The 23856-nt window shown below is 46.7% G+C and overlaps 1 protein-coding gene across 1 annotated transcript in view; it reads left to right on the forward strand.

The window, feature by feature from the left end:
* Positions 1-361: 361 nt before the first annotated feature.
* si:ch211-236d3.4 (protein FAM107B) overlaps positions 362-23856 on the forward strand; it is a 34167-nt gene continuing 10672 nt past the window's right edge. The window contains exons 1-2 of the mRNA XM_056274861.1: positions 362-441; positions 18254-18329. Coding sequence (XP_056130836.1) covers positions 418-441; positions 18254-18329 — 100 coding nt within the window. The 5' untranslated portion in view covers positions 362-417. The remainder of the gene's footprint in view (positions 442-18253; positions 18330-23856) is intronic.

The raw sequence follows: 23856 nt of genomic DNA on the forward strand, positions 1-23856 counted from the left end.
ACTCACACGCCCACTACTCCTCCGGCACATTCTGCCTCTCTGGGGACTATCAAGGAAGGCTAAAAAGTGTCTTAGGTTTACTTCTGGTATTGTGGATGTGCCACTATGCAGAGCTGCCTCTCTCTGTGAGATCTGTTTTTGGCTTGCCTTTTTTGGGGGGGTGGGTGGGGGGGGTCGGCTAGCTGACCCTAGCATTTTGACCGGGTGCCAGATTGGAGGGCGAGAGCCGGGCCGAGGAGGCTCCTCTTTCCTGACCGTCTGTCTGCTGGTCCCTCACCCTGGAGCCAGTTACTGGGGGGAAAGGAAGTGCTGAAAGAAGGGTGAAACTAAAGTAAAGCAGGAAGAAAGACGATAAGGACAACTCTGATTTGTGGATTCTGCAGTGTTTACTGTATACCCAACCAGGAACGAACAAGAATGGGAGCATCTTACGGAAAGAAGGTAAATGGCGATATTGTCTTTCACAGATCTTTAATGGGAATACTTTGTTTGTAATAATTAGTATTAATGTTGATAATGATGCTATTCATAATATTACTCATGACACTGGCACTAATAATAACACCATTATTGTTATTAACATTAATAACATTGATGATACATAACGATTACAACTGTTACAGGTGACAGATGAATGTACTTCCCCTCAAGTTTTCTGAACACTAAGTTTTCACTATTCTCACTTTCAAGCAATGGTATTGGTATTATAATGGTATATGGGATGGTATTTTATATATGCAATATGTAAAACAAAGGGGCGTACAGCAGCTGTGCGCAGTGACTGTCCTTAAATATTGTATTGTGCTGTGTTAAGTCCATTTTTATGCTGCACGCATCTATTGCTGCACCGCTTTGCGTTGAAATAACTTGCACTCAGTAGGCAGACTGGAATATTATGTTGTAATAAGAAGAACATTATGAGCAGGTGTTGGTGGAAAATGGCCCGGTTATGTTTCCACTAAACATTTTCAGCCTTCACATTCTTTCATGATTAAGGCAGGAATAGATTTTTTTTTTGTGTTTTTCACTAACTTGCCCGTTGACTGTGTGAAATTCCATGCCGGTGGAAACAAAGGCATACTCAAATACTGTGATTCTGTAAACACAAATGAAAAAGTTTTGTGTAAACTAAAGAAACGCTTTGTCGGTCATTGAGTGGTTGCGACATGTCGGATTAAAACCGCGGCCAGCATTCTCAAATATTTGAGATATGAGGCGGGACACACCTGTTATGTGGGTGTGGATCTGGGCGCTTGTTGCTGTATGCAGCTGACAGCCTCGGAGCGGCATAGCACAGTGTAATGTACAACTTCATGTGGCTGATTATTTATTTTTAGGAAGGTCTTGGGGTTGACTCCGGCAGTTAGATAAGGAAAGAAGGGAAGGAGGGAAAAGGTTAGGGACGTAGCCGGGTAAAACGCACCTTATTCACCTCTTGAGGGTAAAAGGTAAATGGAGAGTATGTATTGCGTGGCACAATCCAACTGAACTTGATCAATTTACCTCTCTATTGTCGCACAGAAGTGGACACATACTCATTAACTGCAAACGGCCCTCATAGTTCCCTATACATCATTAATCAAGGCTTTCAATTCACTGTGTATGTAAAATTAATGAATGTGTTTGTAATGGAAAATCTGAGCCCAGTTGATTTGACTGTCCATTTGTCTCTCATAAACACAATAATACATTAGTAACTGTTTATAAAAGCTCAATCATCTCAACATATTTATTATTCTGAATTTCAGACATTCCCTCAGTGGCAGAGTTGGGTTGGACTAGTGATGGCATGGTGAAAGTTTAAGCTGATCGTTTTGAATAAACAGCACACAAAAAACAGGGGAAATCTGGAGAAATGAGGGACAGAGTGAGAAAAAAAGAGACCGAGCAAGCTCTGAGCTTTCAGTGAACTAGTCAGAAATGTCAATGCGCAGTCCGGCTGTAATTTCAATCCCCTCTGCCAGTTTCCGGGCAGCACTTGGCAACATCCAAGTACCCAGTGTAGCCTTCACAACACTGGTACCGAATCCAACGGCAGCACAACAGTGTTTCAGTCATACAGATATACTGCAAGAGCGGCAGAGAGGGAGACTGGTTATGGCGTCACCTTCCTACCACTTTCTGCGGCAAGTGGTGGAGTCCAATGGTTTGCGCCTTTCCGAGTCCTCTGTCAGCAGTTGGGATTTAATCTTTATAGTTATACACAAAAAAACAAATGCGAGAGCAACAACTTACCTAAAAAAAATTGACATGGTCTGGACTTACTATATGCATCTCACCACACTGTTCTTGACTTACAGGTTGAGTAACAAAGGGCCAAATCTATACCAGTCAGGTCCTAACCAGTTAAGGCATTTGACCATCTGAATGCACATTGAGTTCTTCTGTCTGTATGATACTGTGGGTGAATTGCAGCAGATCTATTTTCAGAACAATTTAGTTGATTATGCAACAGGGCACATTAGACAAGAAGGCAGAGCATGTGACTGTTTCCTAACCCCCTTTGTTTTGGAGGCCTTGATTATCTTGCTGCTGGACATGTCTCTTCCAATTTGTGGTATTTTGCTCAGCGGCACGTAACTGTCTTCATCAGAGTAGAAGACATAGTATGAAATGAGTGCTCCGTCATCACAAAATAGCATAATTCTAACTCTTAGGCGTCTAAAACCTTGTTGTTAGGGCAAGTGTGATTCCTTCAGCTGGTATCTGGGACATCGCATTGTGCTAAAGCCATCTTGTGCCAAAGACCCATGAAGCAGATTAAGGCAATCACACAAAATCCCCTGTCTAAATTACCCACAGGACTAGCTAAATATACCCCATGAAACAAGTGTTAACTGAGGTAAATGCTTTTGTAAGGAAGTGTGTGTGTGTCTGTGTCTGTGTCTGTGTCTGAGTCACAGTGTGCATATGCTCTCGTGTACTCATTTGTGTGCAGGAATGTGTTATTTTTAACATGTGATTAACTTGGCAACTTACAAAACTGAAACAAAAAATTATCTCAGAGAAAAAAAATCCCATGAACTGTTACATGCAAGTGATGCACAGGAATTGTCTTTATGGCTTTGGTGCAGACGTAGGCCTATATACAATAATAATAATAACTTTATTTATGTAGCACTTTTCTATGTTACAAAGTGCTTTACAAAGAAATAAAACCAGACAAGGCAAAAATAAGAGTAAGACCAAGTAAGTAAGAGTAAAAATGAAAATAGTATAAATAAATAAAAACAAATATCAAACATTTGTAAAAGCACTTTGTTAAAAGTTTTAAGATGAGATTTAAAACAGGCTAGAGACTTGGTTTGTCTTAGCTCAACAGGAAGAGAGTTCCATAGTGTGGGGGCTCTAACAGCAAAAGCCCGATCACCTTATGTAACAAACCGAAACCTGGGAATAACCAGCAGGGCTCCATCTGCAGATCTTAATGGTCGAGGCAGCGTATACCAGATCAATGAATCAGAAATGTATGTAGAGCAAGATCATTAAAAGTGAGCAATAAACTTTTATTTATTTATTTTTTTTATTTCTGATTTTCCCCTTTTTTCTCCCAATTTAGTGGCCAATTGATCCCTATTTTTAATTCAAACACCCACCCTCGTATTGCATGCGTTCGCCAACTGCATCTCTCCGGCCGGCAGTCTCGAAGGAAAGCACCTCCCCACTTTCGTGACAAGGCGAATCCAAGCCGAACCACTGTTTTTCCGACACACACAGAGACGCATTCACATGACGAACACAAGCCGACTCCGCCCCCCTCCCGAAGACAGCGTTGCCAATGATTGCTGCTTCATCGAGTCCGGCCATAGTCGGATCTGACGAGACCGGGGCGCGAACCCCAGTCCCCAGTGGGCAACTGCATCGACACCAAGCCGACGCTTAGACCGCTACGCCACCGCGGACGCAGCAATAAACTTTTAAAATAAATTCGAAATATAACAGGGAGCCAGTGTAGGGAGGTAGGCCAAGGAGTGATATTGCCATGCCTCTTTGTCCCAGTAATTAGCCGAGCAGTGGTATTTTGTACCAACTGCAGATGGTGGAGGGATCCCTTGCTGATACCAGAATAAATTGCATTACAATAGTCAAGCTGAGAATAAATAAAAGCATGTACAACTTTTTGCAGATAGACAATTGATAAAAATTACCTAATTTTGGAGATTAGCTTGAGCTAGAGAAAGCATGACTAAACAACATGTTGGATTTGTTTATCAGACTTATCATCATTAAATTTGATACAAATTTCAGACTGCTAGGATTTAATGTCAGAGAGGCAAGTTGTGAGATTTGCTAAGACACTAGGATCTGTGGATTTTAGTAGCATGTATAACAGTGTCATCAGTACAAAAATTGTAAAGCAAATCGTAAGGATGAATGACCTGGCAAAGGGGCAGCATGTATGTAGAAAAGAGAAGGGGGCCACGAACTGAACCTTGAGGGACACCACAACTCAACTGAGCCATTGAGGAGGTAGAGTTACCCAGAACACCAGAAAAAGTTCTGTTGGTGAGGTAAGAGTGTAATAAGCGAAGAGCCGAGCCCTTGATGCCAACCCAAGTCTCTTAAGTGATTTAAGGGGATGTTGTGATCGACTGTGTCAAGGGCAGCACTAGTCTAATAGAACTAAAATTGAGCAGTCACCCCTTCTGCAGTCAGCAGTAGGTCATTAGTGACCTTACCTAGAGCTGTCTCGGTACTATGAAGAGCTCTGAATCCAGACTGGAAACTGTTAAAACACTGTTAGTGTTCATAAAAGAAATCAATTGTGAAGAAATGACTCTCTCCAGAACCTTGGATAGAAAAGACAATTTGGAGATTGGCCTGTATAGTTACTTAGGGACAAGGGATCTGAATTAGGTTTCTTCAGCAATGGGTGAACAATGGCATGCTTAAAACTGTCTGGAAAATAACAAGAGGCCAGAGAATTATTAAGAATTTGCAGAATAACGGGGCTGATAGTTGAAAATACCTCCTTGAGCAGCTTAATGGGAATGATGTCTAAGATACAGGAGGAAGAGTTCATACAGGAGACTGTACTCTCTAACACTGAAATTGTAATTGGTTGAAACTGGGTAGAAGAGGCAGAATTAACATGTGGGACTGTACTCTCTAACACTGAAATTGTAATTGGTTGAAACTGGGTAGAAGAGGCAGAATTAACATGTGGAATGGAATGAATGCAAGAGCCTGGCTGGATCTGGGACCTGGTATTCTCCACCTTATTTACAAAATGTGTGAGAAATACTTTGGAGAACTCAACATCAGGTTCAAAAAGAGAAGTGGAGGGACCATTAATCCATCCATCCACTGCTTATCCTGCTCTCAGGGTCACGGGGATGCTGGAGCTTATTCCGGTAGTCATTGGGCGGCAGGCAGGGAGACACCCTGGACAGGCCGCCAGGCCATCACAGGGCCGATACTCACACACACACACACACACACACACACACACACACACACACACACACACACACACACACACACACACACACACACATTCATACCTAGGGACAATTTAGTACAGCCAATTCACCTGACTTACATGTCTTTGGACTGTGGGAGGAAACCTACGCAGACACGGGGAGAACATACAAACTCCACACAGAGGACGACCCGGGATGACCCACCAAGGTTTGACTACCCCGGGGCTCGAACCCAGTAACTTCTTGTTGTGAGGCGACCGTGCTAACCACTGCGCCACCATACCGCCAGGGACCATTAATAAAAATATCAATTACCCTAAAGAGAACTTTAGGATTGTGCTTATTTCTTGATATTAGTTCACAGAAGTAAGCTTATCTTGCATCCTTAACGGCCTTCTGGTAAATTAACATTTAGTTTTAAGGGTATTATGTGCTAATTTGGACTTGTTGACCTTCCATTGTCGTTCTGACTTTCTACAGTCTTCTAAGGGCACGAATGTAATCGTTCAGCCAGGGGAGGTTATTTGATCTTTGTTTCATAGTTTTAAATGGTGCACTTTGGTCAAGGATGGATAGGCACTGATCATTGAATGAGTTTAACAGTGCATCTGGAGGAGGGGATAAAGAGGAATTACAGGATGATGAATTAAAAACATCACAGAATTTAACTGCAGAGCCAGCGTTGAGAATGCTAAAGCGTGTCTTAGGATAGTGACTAGCAATAGTGAGCTGTAGTGGAACTTTGGAAATGACAGCTTTATGGTCAGATACAGGCATATCCACCAGATTAACACATTCAAGAGAGAAACCAGATGAGAGTACAAGGTCTAAGATGTGGCCTTTGGAATGTGTGGCCCCTTTAACAGATCGAATGAGTTTAAAAGAGTCTATAAGATACAAAAAATGTGTAGTCGGAATGGGATGGACAACGCACATGAATATCAAAATCACCAAGAATAAGCTCCCTGTCAAATTTTGGCATGACAATCGATAGAAGGTAATAAAACTAACTGAATTAGGAGGCCTATAAATTAAGATGCAGAGTAAGGGGTGGCAGTGATTAAAAAACATAAAGCCTCAAATGAGTTAAAATTACCAAAAGTAACAGGATGGCACTTAAGACCTAACTTATAAAAAACTGCTACACCACCCCCTCTACCAGAAGGCCTAGGAATATAAGAATATGCTAAATCAAGGGGCCTGGCCTTAATCAGGGGAACAGTGTCCCCTGAGGACAGCCATATCTCAGTAATCATAAAAAAGATCTAGATTATTAGAAAATCATTCATGATAAAGACTTACCCAGGGATCTCACATTCAAGAGTCCAAAATTATTTGGTGTCAAAGCAGAATTAAAACCAACAGGAGTACAACAAATAGGACGCAACTTGCAGATATTTGCTCCAGATATCCGGTTGTTGTTTCTACTATTAGGTACGTCGTGTGGATGAGGGGTACGGCGCGTAAGAGTCTGCATGTGGAAAACTCCCGATGAGATGGTCATTGACAGATAAAGCCAATGGGCGGAATAGTACCATTGAGTGCCACCACAGGCGGAAGTGGGGGCTGCGGGAGGAAAGCTTGGGATGTAAACAGTCAGTCAGTCACGTGGAGAGCACTGTACGACGTGGTACGACGTGCTGCAGGTTGGCCGCTAGCATTCGTCTACCCAGTCTGTTTGGGTGGACTTCGTCAGATCTTAAGGAGAGACGATCCCAAAACAGATCAAAAGTATCAATAAAAAACAATATTGTAACGTGCATGGATAAGGAGACACGTTGGCCGCTGGCTGACGGGTCAGACCCTTTAGTCGACTGGTTAACCTTGTCGCTTGCGGTGTGGGAGACACGGGTTCGCGTCCCAGCTGTGGTGGTCCCGGGCTGCTCCCTTAATTCACTGCATTCCCTTTAATTCGCTACATCCCACTTCTGACACCAATGTAGAGAATTAAGGGGGCAGCCCGGGACCACCACAGCCGGGACGCGAACCCGTGTCTCCCACACCACAAGTAGCAACGTTAACCAGTCGACTAAGGGGGTCTGAGCCTTTAGTCGAGCGGTCAGCGATGTCTCCCACGGTGCGGGCAATACGGGTGCGCATCCCGGCCGCTGCAGTTCCTGTGGTTGCCCCCCCCCCCGAATTCGCTACAATATTGTGACTTCTAGGCGGAGATGAGCCATGTGCACAGGCTGAAGATTCTGCTGAAACGCCTTGCTCCACAGGCCAGTGTCAGAATAGGACCTGAAATAAAAACAGACTTTCCGCATGTACTTAAAAAGCTGAGAAGGTCAATAAAATGCTTTTTGGCTAATTCAGACTGCTGATGAGTTGCATCGTTGAACGATCGTTGAACGATCACTTGATTGGTGGAGGACGGGACTGAGCAGATCAAACCTGGGAGTTTATTCAGGATACCAGGGACTGTGGCTCCAGGGAAACAGTGAAGTGGCTGCGTTGAGAAAACGGATGTTCTTGATTATGGAATCCCCGACTATTAATATGGCTGGGGGGGGGCGAGGAGATGTCGGCTGTGGGTATACACGATCCCTCACCGTGTGTGTTGAAATCGCCGACTCGGGATGTGGCGTCCGAGCAAGCAAGTGTTATGACGAGGCAGTGACATCAGCCCTGAAAATGGATTTCTCTGCCGGCTTGGGGCACGGAAGACTTTGACAGCGTCTAATCACGGCCTCGTTCAGGATCCTATGACGGGAGGAGGAGGTCATTACACGGGATGATGGCTGTTTTGACTTCACGGTAGGATGGCGAGCCACCTGAACACCACTAGTCACCAGCGGGGCAGCTGCAGTGTCGGCAGGCACCATTTTCTCATAAGAGCCTCGATCGAGACACGTTGGAGCCGCAGGAACATCAGCTGGGTGGACCGGAGGGTCATCAGACAGGGTCTCGTAGCGGTTGTTTGACGGCTTTCTGATGTACTCCATAAGAAAGACTCCCTCTTGACCAGCTTCGCGGATGTGGCTTCTGGCCAGTCCAAGCGTTTTCCCTCTCTCAGTGCAACCAGCCAGGACACAGTTCTGTGGGACCCCTCCACCTGTCCGCGGCTTTCCTCCTGCTCGACACCTAACCACCAGTCGTGCTAGGCCGAATTGGTGATCCGCAGCCTCTCGTCGAACCTCCTCTTCGAGGTCAGCGATCTTTCTGTTTGCTTTCTTTAGTAGCACACAGTCCTCACAGGGCAAAGTTGGCATAATTGTTAGGTTAGCTTAGCCACAAGCTAGAAACAAGCCACGTACAGTCCCAGCACTACAGAATCCGAGGCTTCAGTGCGATCAAGTCAGTGCAGGAGCCGATGATCGAATAAAATCCACCAAGGGGTTGTTAAGTTGTTAGTTATTAAAGGTAAAAGATTAAAGTGGAAGCTAAAAACAAGCAGGGCAACAAACAAACAACCCGTCAACTGGGAACCGATAGTGTAAAGGAAAAGTATATAATTGAAATATTGGGTTACCACAGTATATCCAGACAAACAGCACAGTGGGACAGTGCAAAACCTACTGTCCACTGACAGAAGACAACAAATGGCTCGCGGCATTCATGACATGCATAAAAAAATTCTTAGAAGTTAAGAACTGGAGAGATTAAGTTCTAGGAGCTAGTAAGTATTTACAGTATCTATTTCAAAGTCTCACTAGTCCCTCCACTTCTGTGTGGATTGTCACCTTGTCATGGTGGAGAAGTTTGCATGGTCCTGAGATCCCGAGAGCAACGCCCTATGCTCCTGGTAGGGTCACCCATGGTGGGGAGGTCCCTGACAAAGAGCAATCCAACCAAGTCCTCAACGGTGGAATTAGGTGGAGGATGATGGTTGACTTTAGGGAAGCATCACAACGGCTGAGAAGGCGGATGAAGGCTTCAGCAGAAAAGGGCCCCCAGTCGTCCTGTACTCCATGCCACTGGATCCTGACCCAGATCTGTCAAAGACTGTGTGGTGGCTGTCTGTGCACCAGTCTCCCTATGTTAAAAAAAAAAAGTCACGTACAGGCATCCTAGGACAGTCATACTCGACCCCAAGTGACCACTGATGATGATGAATCCCTCCAGTTTGGTAGGATTTAAACTGTCACTGCTGTACTTACGCATGAGGGGTTTACAGAATACATGTAACCGCAACAAACTTCAGATTTTTGTCTGATTGCTAAAGATTACCAATTGTTCACATTAAAGCATCTTTGTGATTTAAGAAAGTATCAAATGGTCAGTTAAAACTTCCAGCATAATTTTCAGTATTGCAAACATCTCTACTACTACTACTACTACTTTCGGCTGCTCCCGTTAGGGGTCGCCACAGCGGATCATCTGTTTCCATTTCTTCCTGTCTTCTGCGTCTTCCTCTGTCACACCAGCCACCTGCATGTCTTCCCTCACCACATCCATAAACCTCCTCTTTGGCCTTCCTCTTCTCCTCTTCCCTGGCAGCTCCATATTCAGCATCCTTCTCCCAATATACTCAGCATCTCTCCTCCACACATGTCCAAGCCATCTCAATCTTGCCTCTCTTGCTTTGTCTCCAAACCGTCCAACCTGAGCGGTCCCTCTAATATAATCGTTCCTAATCCTGTCCTTCTTCGTTACTCCCAGTGAAAATCTTAGCATCTTCAACTCTGCCACCTCCAGCTCCGCCTCCTGTCTTTTCGTCAGTGCCACTGTCTCCAAACCATATAACATAGCTGGTCTCACAACTATCTTGTAAACTTTCCCTTTAACTTTTGCTGATACCCTTCTGTCACAAATCACTCCTGACACACTTCTCCACCCACTCCAACCTGCCTGCACTCTCTTTTTCACCTCTCTACTGCACTCCCCGTTACTTTGGACAGTTGACCCCAAGTATTTAAACTCAAATGCCTTTGTCACCTCCACTCCACTCCTTCAGTATTGCAAACATAACCTCTGATTACAATAAAGAAAATGAATGTGGTTGGAGTGTAGAGGAGCTACAGTCATGTGCAGATTAGTCGGCACCAGGAAAGCTTGTCATTTGACAGAAGGGCCTTCCCTGGAAGAAATTCAGCAAAGATTTGACCTTCAAAGTCCAGCATAGAAAACTAAAGAGTTGCTAATTCAAAGTAATCTGTTGATTTTATTTTAAGCTAAACTGGGCCAGCTGGTTGACTTCTTTCTTTACAGCACACACACACACATCGGTGGTCACTCGGGGTCGAGTATGACTGTCCTCCTTCTAGGTCCTTGTGGGTATCCCTGCAGGAGGATGCCTGCGCATGACAGCTTTTTACGTGGACTGGTTGTTGCATCTGCAGCCACCACACAGTCCTTGGCAGGGGGTGGCCAGAGTCCAATGGCATGGAGAACCAAGATGATTGGGGACTACCCTCTGTTGCAGCCTTCATCCACCTTCATTGGTGTTGTCTTCCGCCATTTCCGACATTGAGGTCTTTGTTGGATATTTGTTGGATCACGCTTCGTCTGGAACCTCCCCCTTGACCTGTCCGCCTTGGCTGACCCTACCAGGAGCAAAGCTCCTGACGGTATAGCTCTTGGGATCATTGGTACATGCAAGCTTCTCCACCACAACATCACACACAGTAGGGTCCAAAAATATGAGTCCACTACCAAGGTCTGTTTTTGTTTTTTCAACTAAAACAAGGGAATATGCCATCAAACATGGCAGAGTACATAACAGTACTGACATATTGTGGAAGGAGGGTATGAGATTCAGATCTAAAAAAAAAAAAATGTTTTCTTTTTGCACATTCCACTCTGTTTTCTCAAAAGATTCTGGCACCTCATTACAGTTTTTATTCAATTTAACACGACAGTGTGAGTTGTTTTGGAGTTGTAACAAGTAATACCTGATATTGGGCTAATAAACATAGTCCTCTATACAGTACAGTTGCTACTACAGGTGCTTTAATTTTGAAAAAGCACAGTCTCTTTTCAGCTTTTGCAGTTGTCTGTACTTATAACAGCAGAGTTTAGCGAAATAGCTGGAAGTGAAATTGTTTTCCTAAATGATGGACTGTCCCAGTGCCAAATTTCATCTATTGAAAGTTTATGGGCAATGTGCAAAAGGCAGCTTTGACAGAAGAGTAGCCATTTCCAAACCACTTCTCCCACCTCCATACAAGTTGAAATGGCCAGCACCAAAATGTTTACTGTTGGAGATGAAAGTTCTTTTTACAGATGGAGCAAATTTTCAAGTTTCCAGTTCCAGTCACAGGACTTATGTGAGGAGTTAGCCACATGGGTGGTTTATGCAGACTCAGTGGTGGGGCCTTGTAGCCTATTGCGGTGTTTGTGATTTACACAGGATCAACTGTGCACTGACCAAAGAGAAGTACCAGTCAATTCTACAGAGGCATGCCATCCGTTCTGCTTCAACGTTGAGTGGGTGAAGATTTATTTTCCAGCAGCACCATGATCCGAGACACACATCAAAGTTTAGGCAAGAGCATTTGAAGTCCAGGGAAGAGCAAGGAGTTGTGAACTGACTTGTATGTCTTTCCCTTCAGTCACCCGACTTTGACGCTTTTGAAATCTGTGACAACATTTGAAGCGGGAACAGGGCGAAACAGAGCTTAACATCGCAGGAAAACCACAGGAATGCTCTCAAAGACTGCTCAAATAATTTGGATCGACAAATTTTGCACAAACTTGTTGGATATGCCAGCCAGGATGCAAGCTATGATCATGGCAAATGGGGAACATGCTAAATATTGAGCGTTTCATCCAAATTTTGTCTTTCCTTTTAATATTGGCAAAGCATTGGAATCTCTCAGATGAGTGAAAATGCTGTGTTGGTTTTTGATGAATGATGAAAACAAACAGATCTTGGTAGTGCACTCAGACTTTTGGATTGGGCACATGCCTCAATCTGTAAATATAAAGACTGCAAAATTGTTCTGCACGTCGTTTACTGCAGACCTTGATTGCCACCGATTAGCAAATGCAAGTCCTGCATATGTAATCTGTTTCCCATAAGGTTAAATGCATTCTATCTTATCTTAAACTCATCTTCATCTCTTGTTATCTCATCTTCATCTCTTGTTATCTCTTCTTATCTTATCTACACCAATATTAACTCACATAACCTTATAAATACTTGTTTAAGGGTGTCTGGGTAGCGTGGCAGTCTATTCCGTTGCCTGCCAACACGGGGCTCGCTGGTTTGAATCCCTGTGTTACCTCTGGCTTGGTTGGGCATCCCTACAGACACAATTGGCCGTGTCTGCGGGTGGGAGGCCGGATGTGGGTATGTGTCCTGGTCTCTGCACTAGCGCCTCCTCTGGTCGGTCGGGGCACCTCTTCGGAGGGGAGGGGGAACTGGGGGGAATAGCGTGATCCTCCCACACGCTACGTACCCTTGGCAAAACTCCTTACTGTCAGGTGAAAGAAGCGGCTGGTGACTCCACATGTATCGGGGGGGGGGGGTATAGTCTGCAGCCCTCCCCGGATCAGCAGAGGGGGTGGGGAAGCGACTTGGATGGCTCTGAAGAGTGGGGTAATTGGCCAAGTACAATTGGAGAGAAAAAAGGGGGGAAAAATCCACACAAAAAAAACTTGTTTAAATCCATCTAAACTCACCTTAATCGAGGCAAAGTGCTCGTTCAGGAGCACCATAGTGGATTGGGTCTGTGTACATTTGCTGTTTTCTTCAGCGCAACAGTCTTGCATTGGTGGAGGTGTGGGAATCCCAGATCTAAAGGTAGCAGCGCAGTTGAAAGTGGTTATGTTGAAGAAAGAGAAAAGGTGAATGGCACAGTGCCAGAGGTGAGCTAAAGTTCTCAGAGCACACATCAGCCCTCAAAACTATATTGAACCTTACAATCACCTACAAATACTCTGCCCTCCATACAGGCTGTGAAAGCTGCTCAAGACACAGCAGTGATAATTGGTATTTTCTTGTGATTTTTTTGTTCTAGAGGATTTTACACGGGAGAGCAAGGCTCAGCGGGTGAGCAGCTGTTAATTATCTTGAATCAGGGAACGGAATTCAGCAGAGGAGTCTTGTGATATCTCGATAAGATAAATCAATGTCCCTAGACGTCCACTAGATGTCAGTCTTTAATCGTTTCAAATATCAACCCTATAGCGTTAGCCCGCATCAACAAGGTGAAAAGAGCACAGTAATACTACAATACTGGCCTCTTGAAATAAAAGGATGTGTACTCAGGCCAGCAATCATACGTGCACCGGCACTTAAACCAGCTTTTGTCTGGGCACCGTGAGAGTGTCGTCGTTTAATTCTTGTAGCAGTGTGGTAAAGGGGCACACGGAGAGGCAACGTGCCATTCAGTATGCCATGGATCACCATGAGTGTAGTGTGCAGACTTTACTTCCAAGTTAACATTACACCGGCTGATTCAGCCGATTAACAGACTGTCAGTCAGAGATGGGTAAACTAATCCTTTGGTGCATGTTTTACCCAGATGAATGCAGTATTGCTCTACTTGACTACAATTCAGCAAACTGGGTTTAAAGGAGATTAAGGGAAATCCACGCCGCATCACCAGCGCCGCCTTTCATCCCGAACGGCGGCGTCAGCTCTACACTTGCTGGCTGGCTTGCATAACGATGGGACGAGGAAAAAGTCCACATACCCAGATTGCCACACACTTTATATAAGGCTGTTAGATAAACACAAACAACACGCGACACGCAAGACAACATTTCGATCCAAACGGCTCGTTGTCGGCTTCTCTCTCTCCCTCCGCTGTCCACTTCTCAGTCAGGCACCCTAGAATTGGGACGTGCATGTGTCCACTTTGACCCTTACTTAAATAATAAGCAATAGTGTTACACTTTTGTGTCGTACCACTCTTCATGACATTTCTTTGAGGTGCATGATTTGATTTTGTACTCCAAATCAAGCAGTACTCACAATGTAGCCGCCTACATGTAGCTGTCTTTTTTTTAGGAAGGTTCGAGCTAACCAGCTCAACAGGCTTGGTTGCTTTATAGAGGCCAGCGAGCAAATGGGCAGCTCAGCTGTTTGTGAACGAGTCGGAGGAGTCGAGGCCTTTACCTGTTTAGTCAGTTCGGTAGCGTGTCCTCAGATTGACGCGGGTAAGGGTAAGGAGAGACGTTTGCGAGATAAGAGCATGCACGGTATGTTGTTTTGCCCATCCATAGGGGCCATCCCATTTCTGATGTTCTCGTCTCAATGGAGAGATGAGGCGTTACTCAGAAGGCCCGCAAATTTTAGACCCTTCTATCAGCAGCGTCACACAAAAACAAAAAAAGTAGGAGCATAAACTGCAGTGTGGCTGCAGATTTGAAAACATTTTCCCGTTCATCCGATCTGATCCCATATGGAGAAATCCGGCATCTATTTTGTGGGAAAAGCCACTCCCCGTCTGGGACGGGCGGCAAAATATTTTCAAATCTGCAGTGACAGTCCGGTGTATGTTCTGACTTGGTTTGGACTTCCTGTATTCCGGGATGACTGACGTGAATCCACACAGACAAACACTCAGCAATGTTCAGATCTGCTCTGGTCTGTCGCGGTAGGAATACTGCCCACAGCGTCGGCGTCCGCTGCTTCCCCGGTCATTTCCAACGTTACAATTCCTCTTCAAGATGCAGGATTACTTTCTTTGTCCTGAGGGAAATTTGTCTAGCGCATAAAAGCTTCTGCATAAAAATACATATACATTATCGTGCAGTAATGTAAAAATAAAAAGTGCATGAAGCGCACAGCACAGACGAGTGCAGACATGAAGTGCAATCAAATACATGAGGACAAACCAATCATAAGTCGAAATTCCCGACTCGTTTGGAAAAATAATCTTGTTTCTCTTCATGCTGATCGATTAGATCATCGATTCTTCTTTTTTTGGGGGTCCCCCTTTTTCTCCCCAGTTGTACTCGGCCAATTACTGCACTCTTCCGAGCCGTCCCGGTCGCTGCTCCACCCCCTCTGCTGATCCGGGGAGGGCTGCAGACTACCACATGCCTCCTCCCGATACATGTGGAGTCGCCGGCTGCTTCTTTTCACCTGACAGTGAGGCGTTCCCACCAGGGGGAAGTAGCATGTGGGAGGATCACGCTATTCCCCCCAGTTCCCCCTCCCCACTGAACAGGCGCCCCAACCGACCGGAGGACGCACTAGTGCAGCGACCAGGACACATACCCACACCCTGCTTCCCACCTGCAGACACGGCCAATTGTGTTTGTAGGGATGCCGGACCAAGCCGGAGGTAACACGGGGATTTCGAACCGGCGATCCCTGTGTTGGTAGGCAACGGAATCGACCGCTACGCTACCCAGACGCCCTGTCTAAGTAAATTATGACTGGACTGGCCGGCGGGGGCAGCTCTGCAACCGTGAATGAGTGACTGAGTGAACAAGTTACACGACTGGGCCGCTCTATCAGGTGACCAATAACGTCACTGAAGTTACGAGATTGGTCGGCCAACCAACGGCGTCGCTGGTAAACATGGAAGTGGGAGCTTCCCTGTTGGTGCAGCGGTTCCAGCTCATCCCACATCTACCAACTGAATCTATTGTTGCTCATGGATACCTCTGAAACGCTGTGAACTGGATATTTAACAGCAAATATTACTGGGACCACTACAGAAAACTGTAGATGAACAGTTAATATCCAGGAAGTCACATTATATACACTACCGCTGACTTATCGCTGCAACAGATTGGCCACAGTTTTGATATTGACCATACATGGTCCAGCCATATACTAGGTTACGACCTCGTCTTGTTGCTTTATATTAATTTCAAATGCTGCGATGCTGTAAGATGTGCTCAGTGTTTGTTGCTGTGTGTCAAAAAAACGATAAATAAAGATGAGATCAGTGAAGCACTCCTCTTGAACTGCAATGACCATGCTTCGTTTTGCCCATCATGTAGCAGCAACATGTGTACAACTGGGACGCAAACACTCTGAATGGAGGAGATCTTATATTGTCCAGATGGAAATACTTTTATTTCAACCGAGCTCATTACAAACTTGACTCCATTGTCTTCTGTGTCGGCTGTGCTTCCTGGTGCTGTTTAGAAAGGCATAACGAATGTCAGCATTTCAGAGCAAGACAACATGGAGCGGCGGCACGGTGGCGCACTGGTTAGCGCGGTCGCCTCACAGCAAGAAGGTCCCGGGTTCGAACCCCGGGATAGTCCAACCTTGGGGGTCGTCCTCCTGGGTCGTCCTCTGTGTGGAGTTTGCATGTTCTCCCCATGTCTTGGTGGGTTTCCTCTGGGTGCTCCGGTTTCCTCCCACAGTCCAGAGACATGTAGGTCAGGTGACTCGGCCGTACTAAATTGTCCCTAGGTGTGAATGTGTGTGTGTTGTGTGGCGGCCTGTCCAGGGTGTCTCCCCGCCTGCCGCCCAATGACTGCAGGCATAGGCTCCAGCATCTGCGCGGCCCTAGTTAGGATAAGTGGTTTGGATAATGGATGGACAGACAAGATGAAGTAGAGTTTCCGTCTGACCGTGTAAGGTGCTGTGGCCTGAATTGGTCTCCTTCCCACTGCAAAGAGGGGAAAGAGTTGGTGTAGAATATCGCAATGCGTTGCCACAAGTACTCGGATTAAATGTCCGACATTTCCTTCTAAAGTAAGCCCAAGTAATACTCACAATGTGAACATGAGGGTCAACAGAAAGCCCCAGCATGGAGACTTGGGATGTTATCCGTTCAAATTATTACTGGTAAAGCCTCTGAGGATTATGTATATTTGAAAACTGTTCATGATTTTTGCATGTGCTTTTAAGCTGTAAACAAGTTCTGCATTTCATTAGAAACTTGACCGGATTTGGACTAATACAACCCCAAGTGAATGCAAGGCAATGTAGGACACCTTGAAAAGCTTGTTTTTCCCCTCTTTTTAAGTACTTACTTTTGGGTATAATCAGAAATTTGCCCAATATACTCACGGCAAGTGAAGAGGGTAGAAGGAGTTGGACCCTTTATGCTAATCAACAATAGAAGATAAAATTATCATTCCAGAAGAGACTGCTGCTTCCAAATCAAGCATCCACACACACACACACACACACACACACACACACACACACACACACACACACACACCATTCCCATGTAATAAACAGCATTCAAGTCGCACCTCAATAGCCCCTCTTACACTATTGGGTGGTGGTGGTGGTTGGGGGTGGCCCTAAGACAGTAAGGGCCTTGTCACCACATTCAAGCCTGATGCGGCCTCTCCTAGCAACCATAGACGACCAACACAATGTCTATTCAAGTCGGCGGTGATGGTCGTCCAAGTGGCCCTCTTTGTCCCCCAAAGCAGCTCGGCAACTTGGAAAAGGCCTGGAGGCTTCAGGGCTTCGGGTATAGAAGAGCAGAGTTTGCCCCTGGAAACGCGACAAGATTGCAAAGGACGGAATAGGGGAGAGAGGGAGAGAGGGAGGTGGAAGGAAAGAAGGGAGGAAGAGGGCTGCAGGAGGAGTGGGTAAAGGGTGAGAAAAATTGTGGAGGTTAAGTGTGGTGTGGTCGGCAGGATGAGGGGAAAAGGGGGAAAAATCGATATAACAGAGAGAGAAACAGTATTGGATGTGGGGGTAAAGAAAGGAGTAGGGAAAAGGAGTGGAATTCGGGGTTTGACAGGCAAGCGACGATGAGGAGAAATCACCCTTTTAGGGAAATAAAGTGAATAAATTTCGTGTAACGCTTTCCCATTATGTTCACCGAGCAGCGTTTCGTTCCAAAGACAACCGAGCTCGCCGTTCTGAGCCTCTCGACCGCTCGGCAGCTTCGGACCGGTATCTCAGTTTGCAAATCATAGGGGGAAAAAAAGTTTTGAACTTCGCTGGTTGCAATAATTAACTTTCTTCCTCTCTCTCTCTCGTTTGTCTCTGCTTCCCCATACAGAAGGCCTACAACGTCAACCATGAGTCACCACCAAGTCAGCAGTCTGTGAGAAATGGAAAGCGCCAGAATGGCTCAGGTAACTCCAGCGCTGTCATCTCACCACCTAAGAGCAGTGGAAATCCCTGCCAAGCAGTTACCAGACTGCTCTCTAACTGGCTTTCCTGTGCTATCACTCTGTCTGTATGTACACTGAGGCGTAATGGACCATGAGGGGCCATTGAGTAACTGCCCCTGTGAGTTCAGCTTCTGAGGCCGAGGTGTGACTTGGCCTCATTGATTTCGTTGTGAAAAACAAACTTTTAAGGGAGCGGCCTGTCAGAGCAACCTTCGAGTCTCAAACAGCGGGCTATGAGTCCGTATATACGGCCTTTCCTAAGCTGGAATGGGGTAGCGAATTCAGGGGGCAGCCGGGGATCCACCGCAGCCCGGACGCGAACCTGGGTCGCCCGCACTGCAGGCGCCTGCTCCAACCGGTCGACTAAAGGGTCCGACCCGTTAGCCAAACGGCTTGCGAGTCTACTTAGTCATGATCGTTACACTACCCTCCTCCTTCGGTCGGCGCATCCCCATGCTTCAGCATATCAGCTCCCTCACGCCTCTGGGCGAACGTGCTGTTGGTGGCCTCACAGTCTCACCGTCCCACTTCCGACACCAATGTAGTGGATTCAGGGGGAAGCTGGGAATCCGCCGCAGCCGGGACGCGAACCCGGGTCAGGCAACTGCGCTAACCAGTCGACTAAAGGATCCAACCTGTTAGCCAACCGGCTAGCGAGTGTATGCTCATTACACTGGTCATAAGATTTTATTTGTTTTTCATTATTTGAAGTGATAGTCAAAACTTTGGCACATTGACTCCATGTTGGTGACCCAGTGTTGAATACAGTGTACATGAAAACAATCAGAATGACTGAAAATGTTGCATGCAGGCAGAACATGTTCCAGCTTGGGCATCCAGGAGGCATGGCGGTCTATTCCGTTGCCTCCCAACACGGGGATCGCCGGTTCGAATCCCCGTGTTACCTCCGGCTTGGTCGGATGTCCCTACAGACATAATTGGCCGTGTCTGCGGGCGAGAAGCCGGGTGTGGGTATGTGTCCCGGTCACTGCACTACTAGCGCCTCCTCTGGTCATTCGGGGCGCCTGTTCGGGGGAATCCTCCCACGCGCAGCGTCTCCCTGGTGAAACTCCTCACTGTCCGGTGAAAAGAAGCGGCTGGCGACTCCACATGTATCGGAGGAGACATGTGGTAGTCTGCAGCCCTCCCCGGGTCGGCAGAGGGGGTGGGGCAGAGACCGGGACGGCTTGGAAGAGTGGGGTAATTGGCCGGGTACAATCGGGGAGAAAAAGGGAGGGAAGTTTAAAAAAAAAAAAAAAAACGTTTTTCAGTAAATGAAAAGTGATGTATAGCTATATACGAAATAGAATGACCCCCCCCCCCACACACACACACACAGCACCCACACACACACACACACATTTGCCAGATCTTGAGGTTGGTACACTGTCTCAAACTAGCACAGTGAGATCTTTTTGGCTTATCAAATATTTCAGTAACTATATTAACTTGTGTTTTAGATATTTGACGATGGAATCATACTCATGAAAAGTCCTCCATGCGATATGTATGGCGTTCCGTAAATTTGACATCAATCAATCAATCAATCAGTCAACCAATCAATCAATCAATCAATCCAATGTACAAAATTACTGTGCAGAATTTGTTTTGTTTATTTAAAGAACTAATTTTGTAGTTGTAGTGACATGAGAAAAAAAAGAGAAGGATTCATATAGGATATATATGAATCCTTCTCTCTGTGTGTGTGTGTGTGTGTGTGTGTGTGTGTGTGTGTGTGTGTGTGTGTGTGTGTGCGTGTGTGTGTGTGTAAATGGTGAATGAGTCCTTGTTGATGAGAGTGAACATCTAAGTGTTCGTATGTTTGGTGCTGGCTGCATTTGATTATCAAGTTGAAGTGAAGGTGAAACTGGGCTGCACCAAAAGCGCCAATAGATAAATAAATGAAAAGCAGGACAACTAAGCCATCGTAGTGGTAACGATAACGATAATGGCAATGATAAAGTTAACAGTAATTCAAAGCAAGGCTGATCAAATAAGATTTTAGCGAGCCCTTCAGAATCTCATCCGAGCCCAAAGGGACCGCCGCGAAGCCTGGGCCTGGTAGCACCAGAAGCATGTTAAATGGTCACGTTTGTTTGTAGTAGGAATTAATAAGAAAACGAAGTGTGCAGAGCTACAGCTGGACCAGGACCATGCTTTGGTGGCGTCTCATGCAGACTGGATCAGTTTTAAAGCCGACCGATAACGAACGTGAGCTCTTTCTATAGTGCCAGCTCGGACTGTTGCAGCACTGTTCTGCAACACTGTTCCGCAACAGTGTTCTGCAGCACTGTTCTGCAGCAGTGTTCTGCAGCACTGTTCTGCAGCACTGTTCTGCAGCACTGTTCTGCAGCACTGTTCTGCAGCACTGTTCTGCAACACTGTTCTGCAGCACTGTTCTGCAACACTGTTCCGCAACACTGTTCCGCAGCACTGTTCTGCAGCACTGTTCTGCAACACTGTTCTGCAGCACTGTTCTGCAGCACTGTTCTGCAACACTGTTCTGCAGCACTGTTCTGCAGCACTGTTCTGCAACACTGTTCTGCAACACTGTTCTGCAGCACTGTTCTGCAACACTGTTCTGCAACAGTGTTCTGCAGCACTGTTCTGCAACACTGTTCTGCAGCACTGTTCTGCAACACTGTTCTGCAGCACTGTTCTGCAGCACTGTTCTGCAACACTGTTCCGCAGCACTGTTCTGCAGCACTGTTCTGCAACACTGTTCTGCAGCACTGTTCTGCAACACTGTTCTGCAGCACTGTTCTGCAGAAAGTTGCAGTTGATCTAAAATGTCAAAGTGTCTTTTCATCACTTGCAATAATTTAATGCTGCTCTTAAGAAATGTCTCTCACTTCCGAGTAGCTAGGTCACAAATTTATTCAATTTATCACTTGTGGTTTGTTCCAGTATTGTCAAATACCTAAATGATGTTCGCTGTTCTTTATTTTCCAAATCCTGCTTCCCTACCGTGTGTAGTGGGTCGCACTTTTCTAAACCTGACAGTTTTCAGCCACCTGTTGCCGTCAGGGGTAGGAAACAGAATTATACACAGGTTGAATACCACGTCTGTTGTGCCTTGATTGTTTGATCGTTATCGTCCTTCAAGGAAATCACATTACTGCATGTGAGTTCATTACATGAGCGCAAAACCAGTTTTACACATTTTTTTTTCTTCCCTTTTTCTCCCCAATTGTACTTGGCCCGGGCAGCGCGGTGGTTAGCGCGGCCGCCTCACAGCAAGAAGGTCCTGGGTTCGAGCCCCGGGGTAGTCCAACCTTGGGGGTCGTCCCGGGTCATCCTCTGTGTGGAGTTTGCATGTTGTCCCCGTGTCTGCGTGGGTTTCCTCCGGGGGCTCCGGTTTCCTCCCACAATCCAAAGACATGTAGGTCAGGTTAATCGGCCGTACTAAATTGTCCCTACGTGTGAATGTGTGTGTGTGTGTGTGTGGGCCCTGTGATGGTGTGGCGGCCTGTCTAGGGTGTCTCCCCGCCTGCCGCCCAGTGGCTGCTGGGATAGGCTCCAGCATCCTCACGACCCTGAGAGCAGGGTAAGCGGTTCGGATAATGAATGGGTGGATGTACTTGGCCAATTACCCCACTCTTGCGAGCCATCCCGGTCACTGCTCCACCCCCTCTGCCGATCCGGGGGGGGGGGGGGCTGCAGACTACCACATGCCTCCTCCGATACATGCAGCGTCGCCAGCCGCTTCTTTTCCCCTGATAGTGAGGAGTTTCGCTGGGGGAATGTAGCGCATAGGAGGATCACGCTATCCCCCCCAAACAGGCACCCCAACCGACCAGAGGAGGCGCTAGTGCAGCGACCAGGACACATACCCACATCCGGCTTCCCACCCGCAGACACGGCCAATTGTGTCTCAAGGGACGTCCGACGACCAAGCCGGAGGCAACACGGGGATTCGAACCGCCAACCCCCCCCCCCCCCCCCCCCCCCGTGTTGGTAGGCAACAGAAGAGACCGCCACGCCACTGGGACGCCCGCCAGTTATCCAAGTATTAAGACCATTTCTAAATGAGAGTGGCTCAGGTTCACGCTTATCAGCCAATGCTCAAGGAATTGCAAATTCTTATCCAAAGGGTGATGCTGCAGCCTCTGTTGTAGGGTCAAGGTTGAGGATACACGAGCGATTTGCTGCGGTACAACATGTTGACAGATCATCTACAATCACAGCCACTGGGAAGTGTTATCGCGTGTTCGAGCTCTCGCGCTAAAACACCGATAAAACACCGATGACCTGCAATGTGTATGCTTAAACCTCAGAGATTAACCCTTGCAAGATAATCCCGCAAGCCCGAGACCCCTCGCAGTCAAGCAGTAGGCAGAGGGATGGAAAGCCCTACTCGCTGGTTTTGTAGGTGGGGCGCAATCCACCAAAACACTCCTCCCCAGTGTGTTTCTGCATTGCCCAAACGTTGCTGCAAAGCGCTAATGAGTGAGCGAGAGTAAGAGCCGGCTAGATGAAGAATGAGTGTGGAGACGGTGTCATGAGAGAAGGGGTTGAGAAGGGAGGGACGGTCCTGAGGGAGGAGGGCGGCGGACTGGTCCGGAGTAGTCATGTGACCTAACATTTGTCTGAATGGGGACGGCACGTTTAAAGGACAGCTTCTCCCGAGTCTCTACACAGAGACACGCAGGCTCCCGTAGAGAGAGAGAGAGAGAGAGAGAGAGAGAGAGAGAGAGAGAGAGAGAGAGAGAGAGAGAGAGCCGGGACACATCTAAAAACCGGAGATGGCACAGAGTCTGACCAATAGCTCCAACTACCCTCAGCAGCCTGCGAGACCCAACGAAGGTTTAATCAAGTCAGGTAAGAGTCACAGAGGGACCGCGTCGGTGGAGTATCACCTACTCCATAAATGATTAAGTCGAGGAGGTGTTAATATTTACACTAACTTATCCGTCCTAATCCGTGAAAAGAAAGGGAGCGTGCATACTGTGTAATAAAGTTGGACACCCGATACTCTGCCAGTGAAATCAATGCTAGTCAATATTCTGCATGATGATGTGAGCGAAGTCTCCCTGAAATAACACAGCGCTGCTTTCACTGCTGGGCGGCAATGGTGTGAACTAAAATTGCATTCGTTTCCAGCGTTGTCGCTGATGGAAAGCTCGCCGATGTGTAACGGTTTTGCAGTCAGAGTTGAACTGATCTGCTCTCTCGGGATGTAAAAGTTACTCGGCTCTTCAGCTAGTCCACCGTTACAACACATTTCTATGCAGTTAAGGGAAGCCGTATCCTGTCTCAATGTTTGTCCAAGATGTGTGTGTGTGTGTGTGGGGGGGGGGGGGGGGGGGCACCGCCAGACTTTAACCTCCCAGCCAAAACGGCTTGGTTGTGCAATCCTCCAGAATAAACTGTTGTGCTAGTTATGTTTGAACAGTTTGGTTTGTGAATTTGTTGCAGGAGGCTCTGCAACCCCTGTTAATGGTGTCTGGTGATCTGAGGGGGACCCCCCCGCTGTATTCACACAGAC

The sequence above is a fragment of the Lampris incognitus genome, chromosome 2, assembly GCF_029633865.1.
Source record: "Lampris incognitus isolate fLamInc1 chromosome 2, fLamInc1.hap2, whole genome shotgun sequence".
NCBI classification, from domain to species: Eukaryota; Metazoa; Chordata; class Actinopteri; order Lampriformes; family Lampridae; genus Lampris; species Lampris incognitus.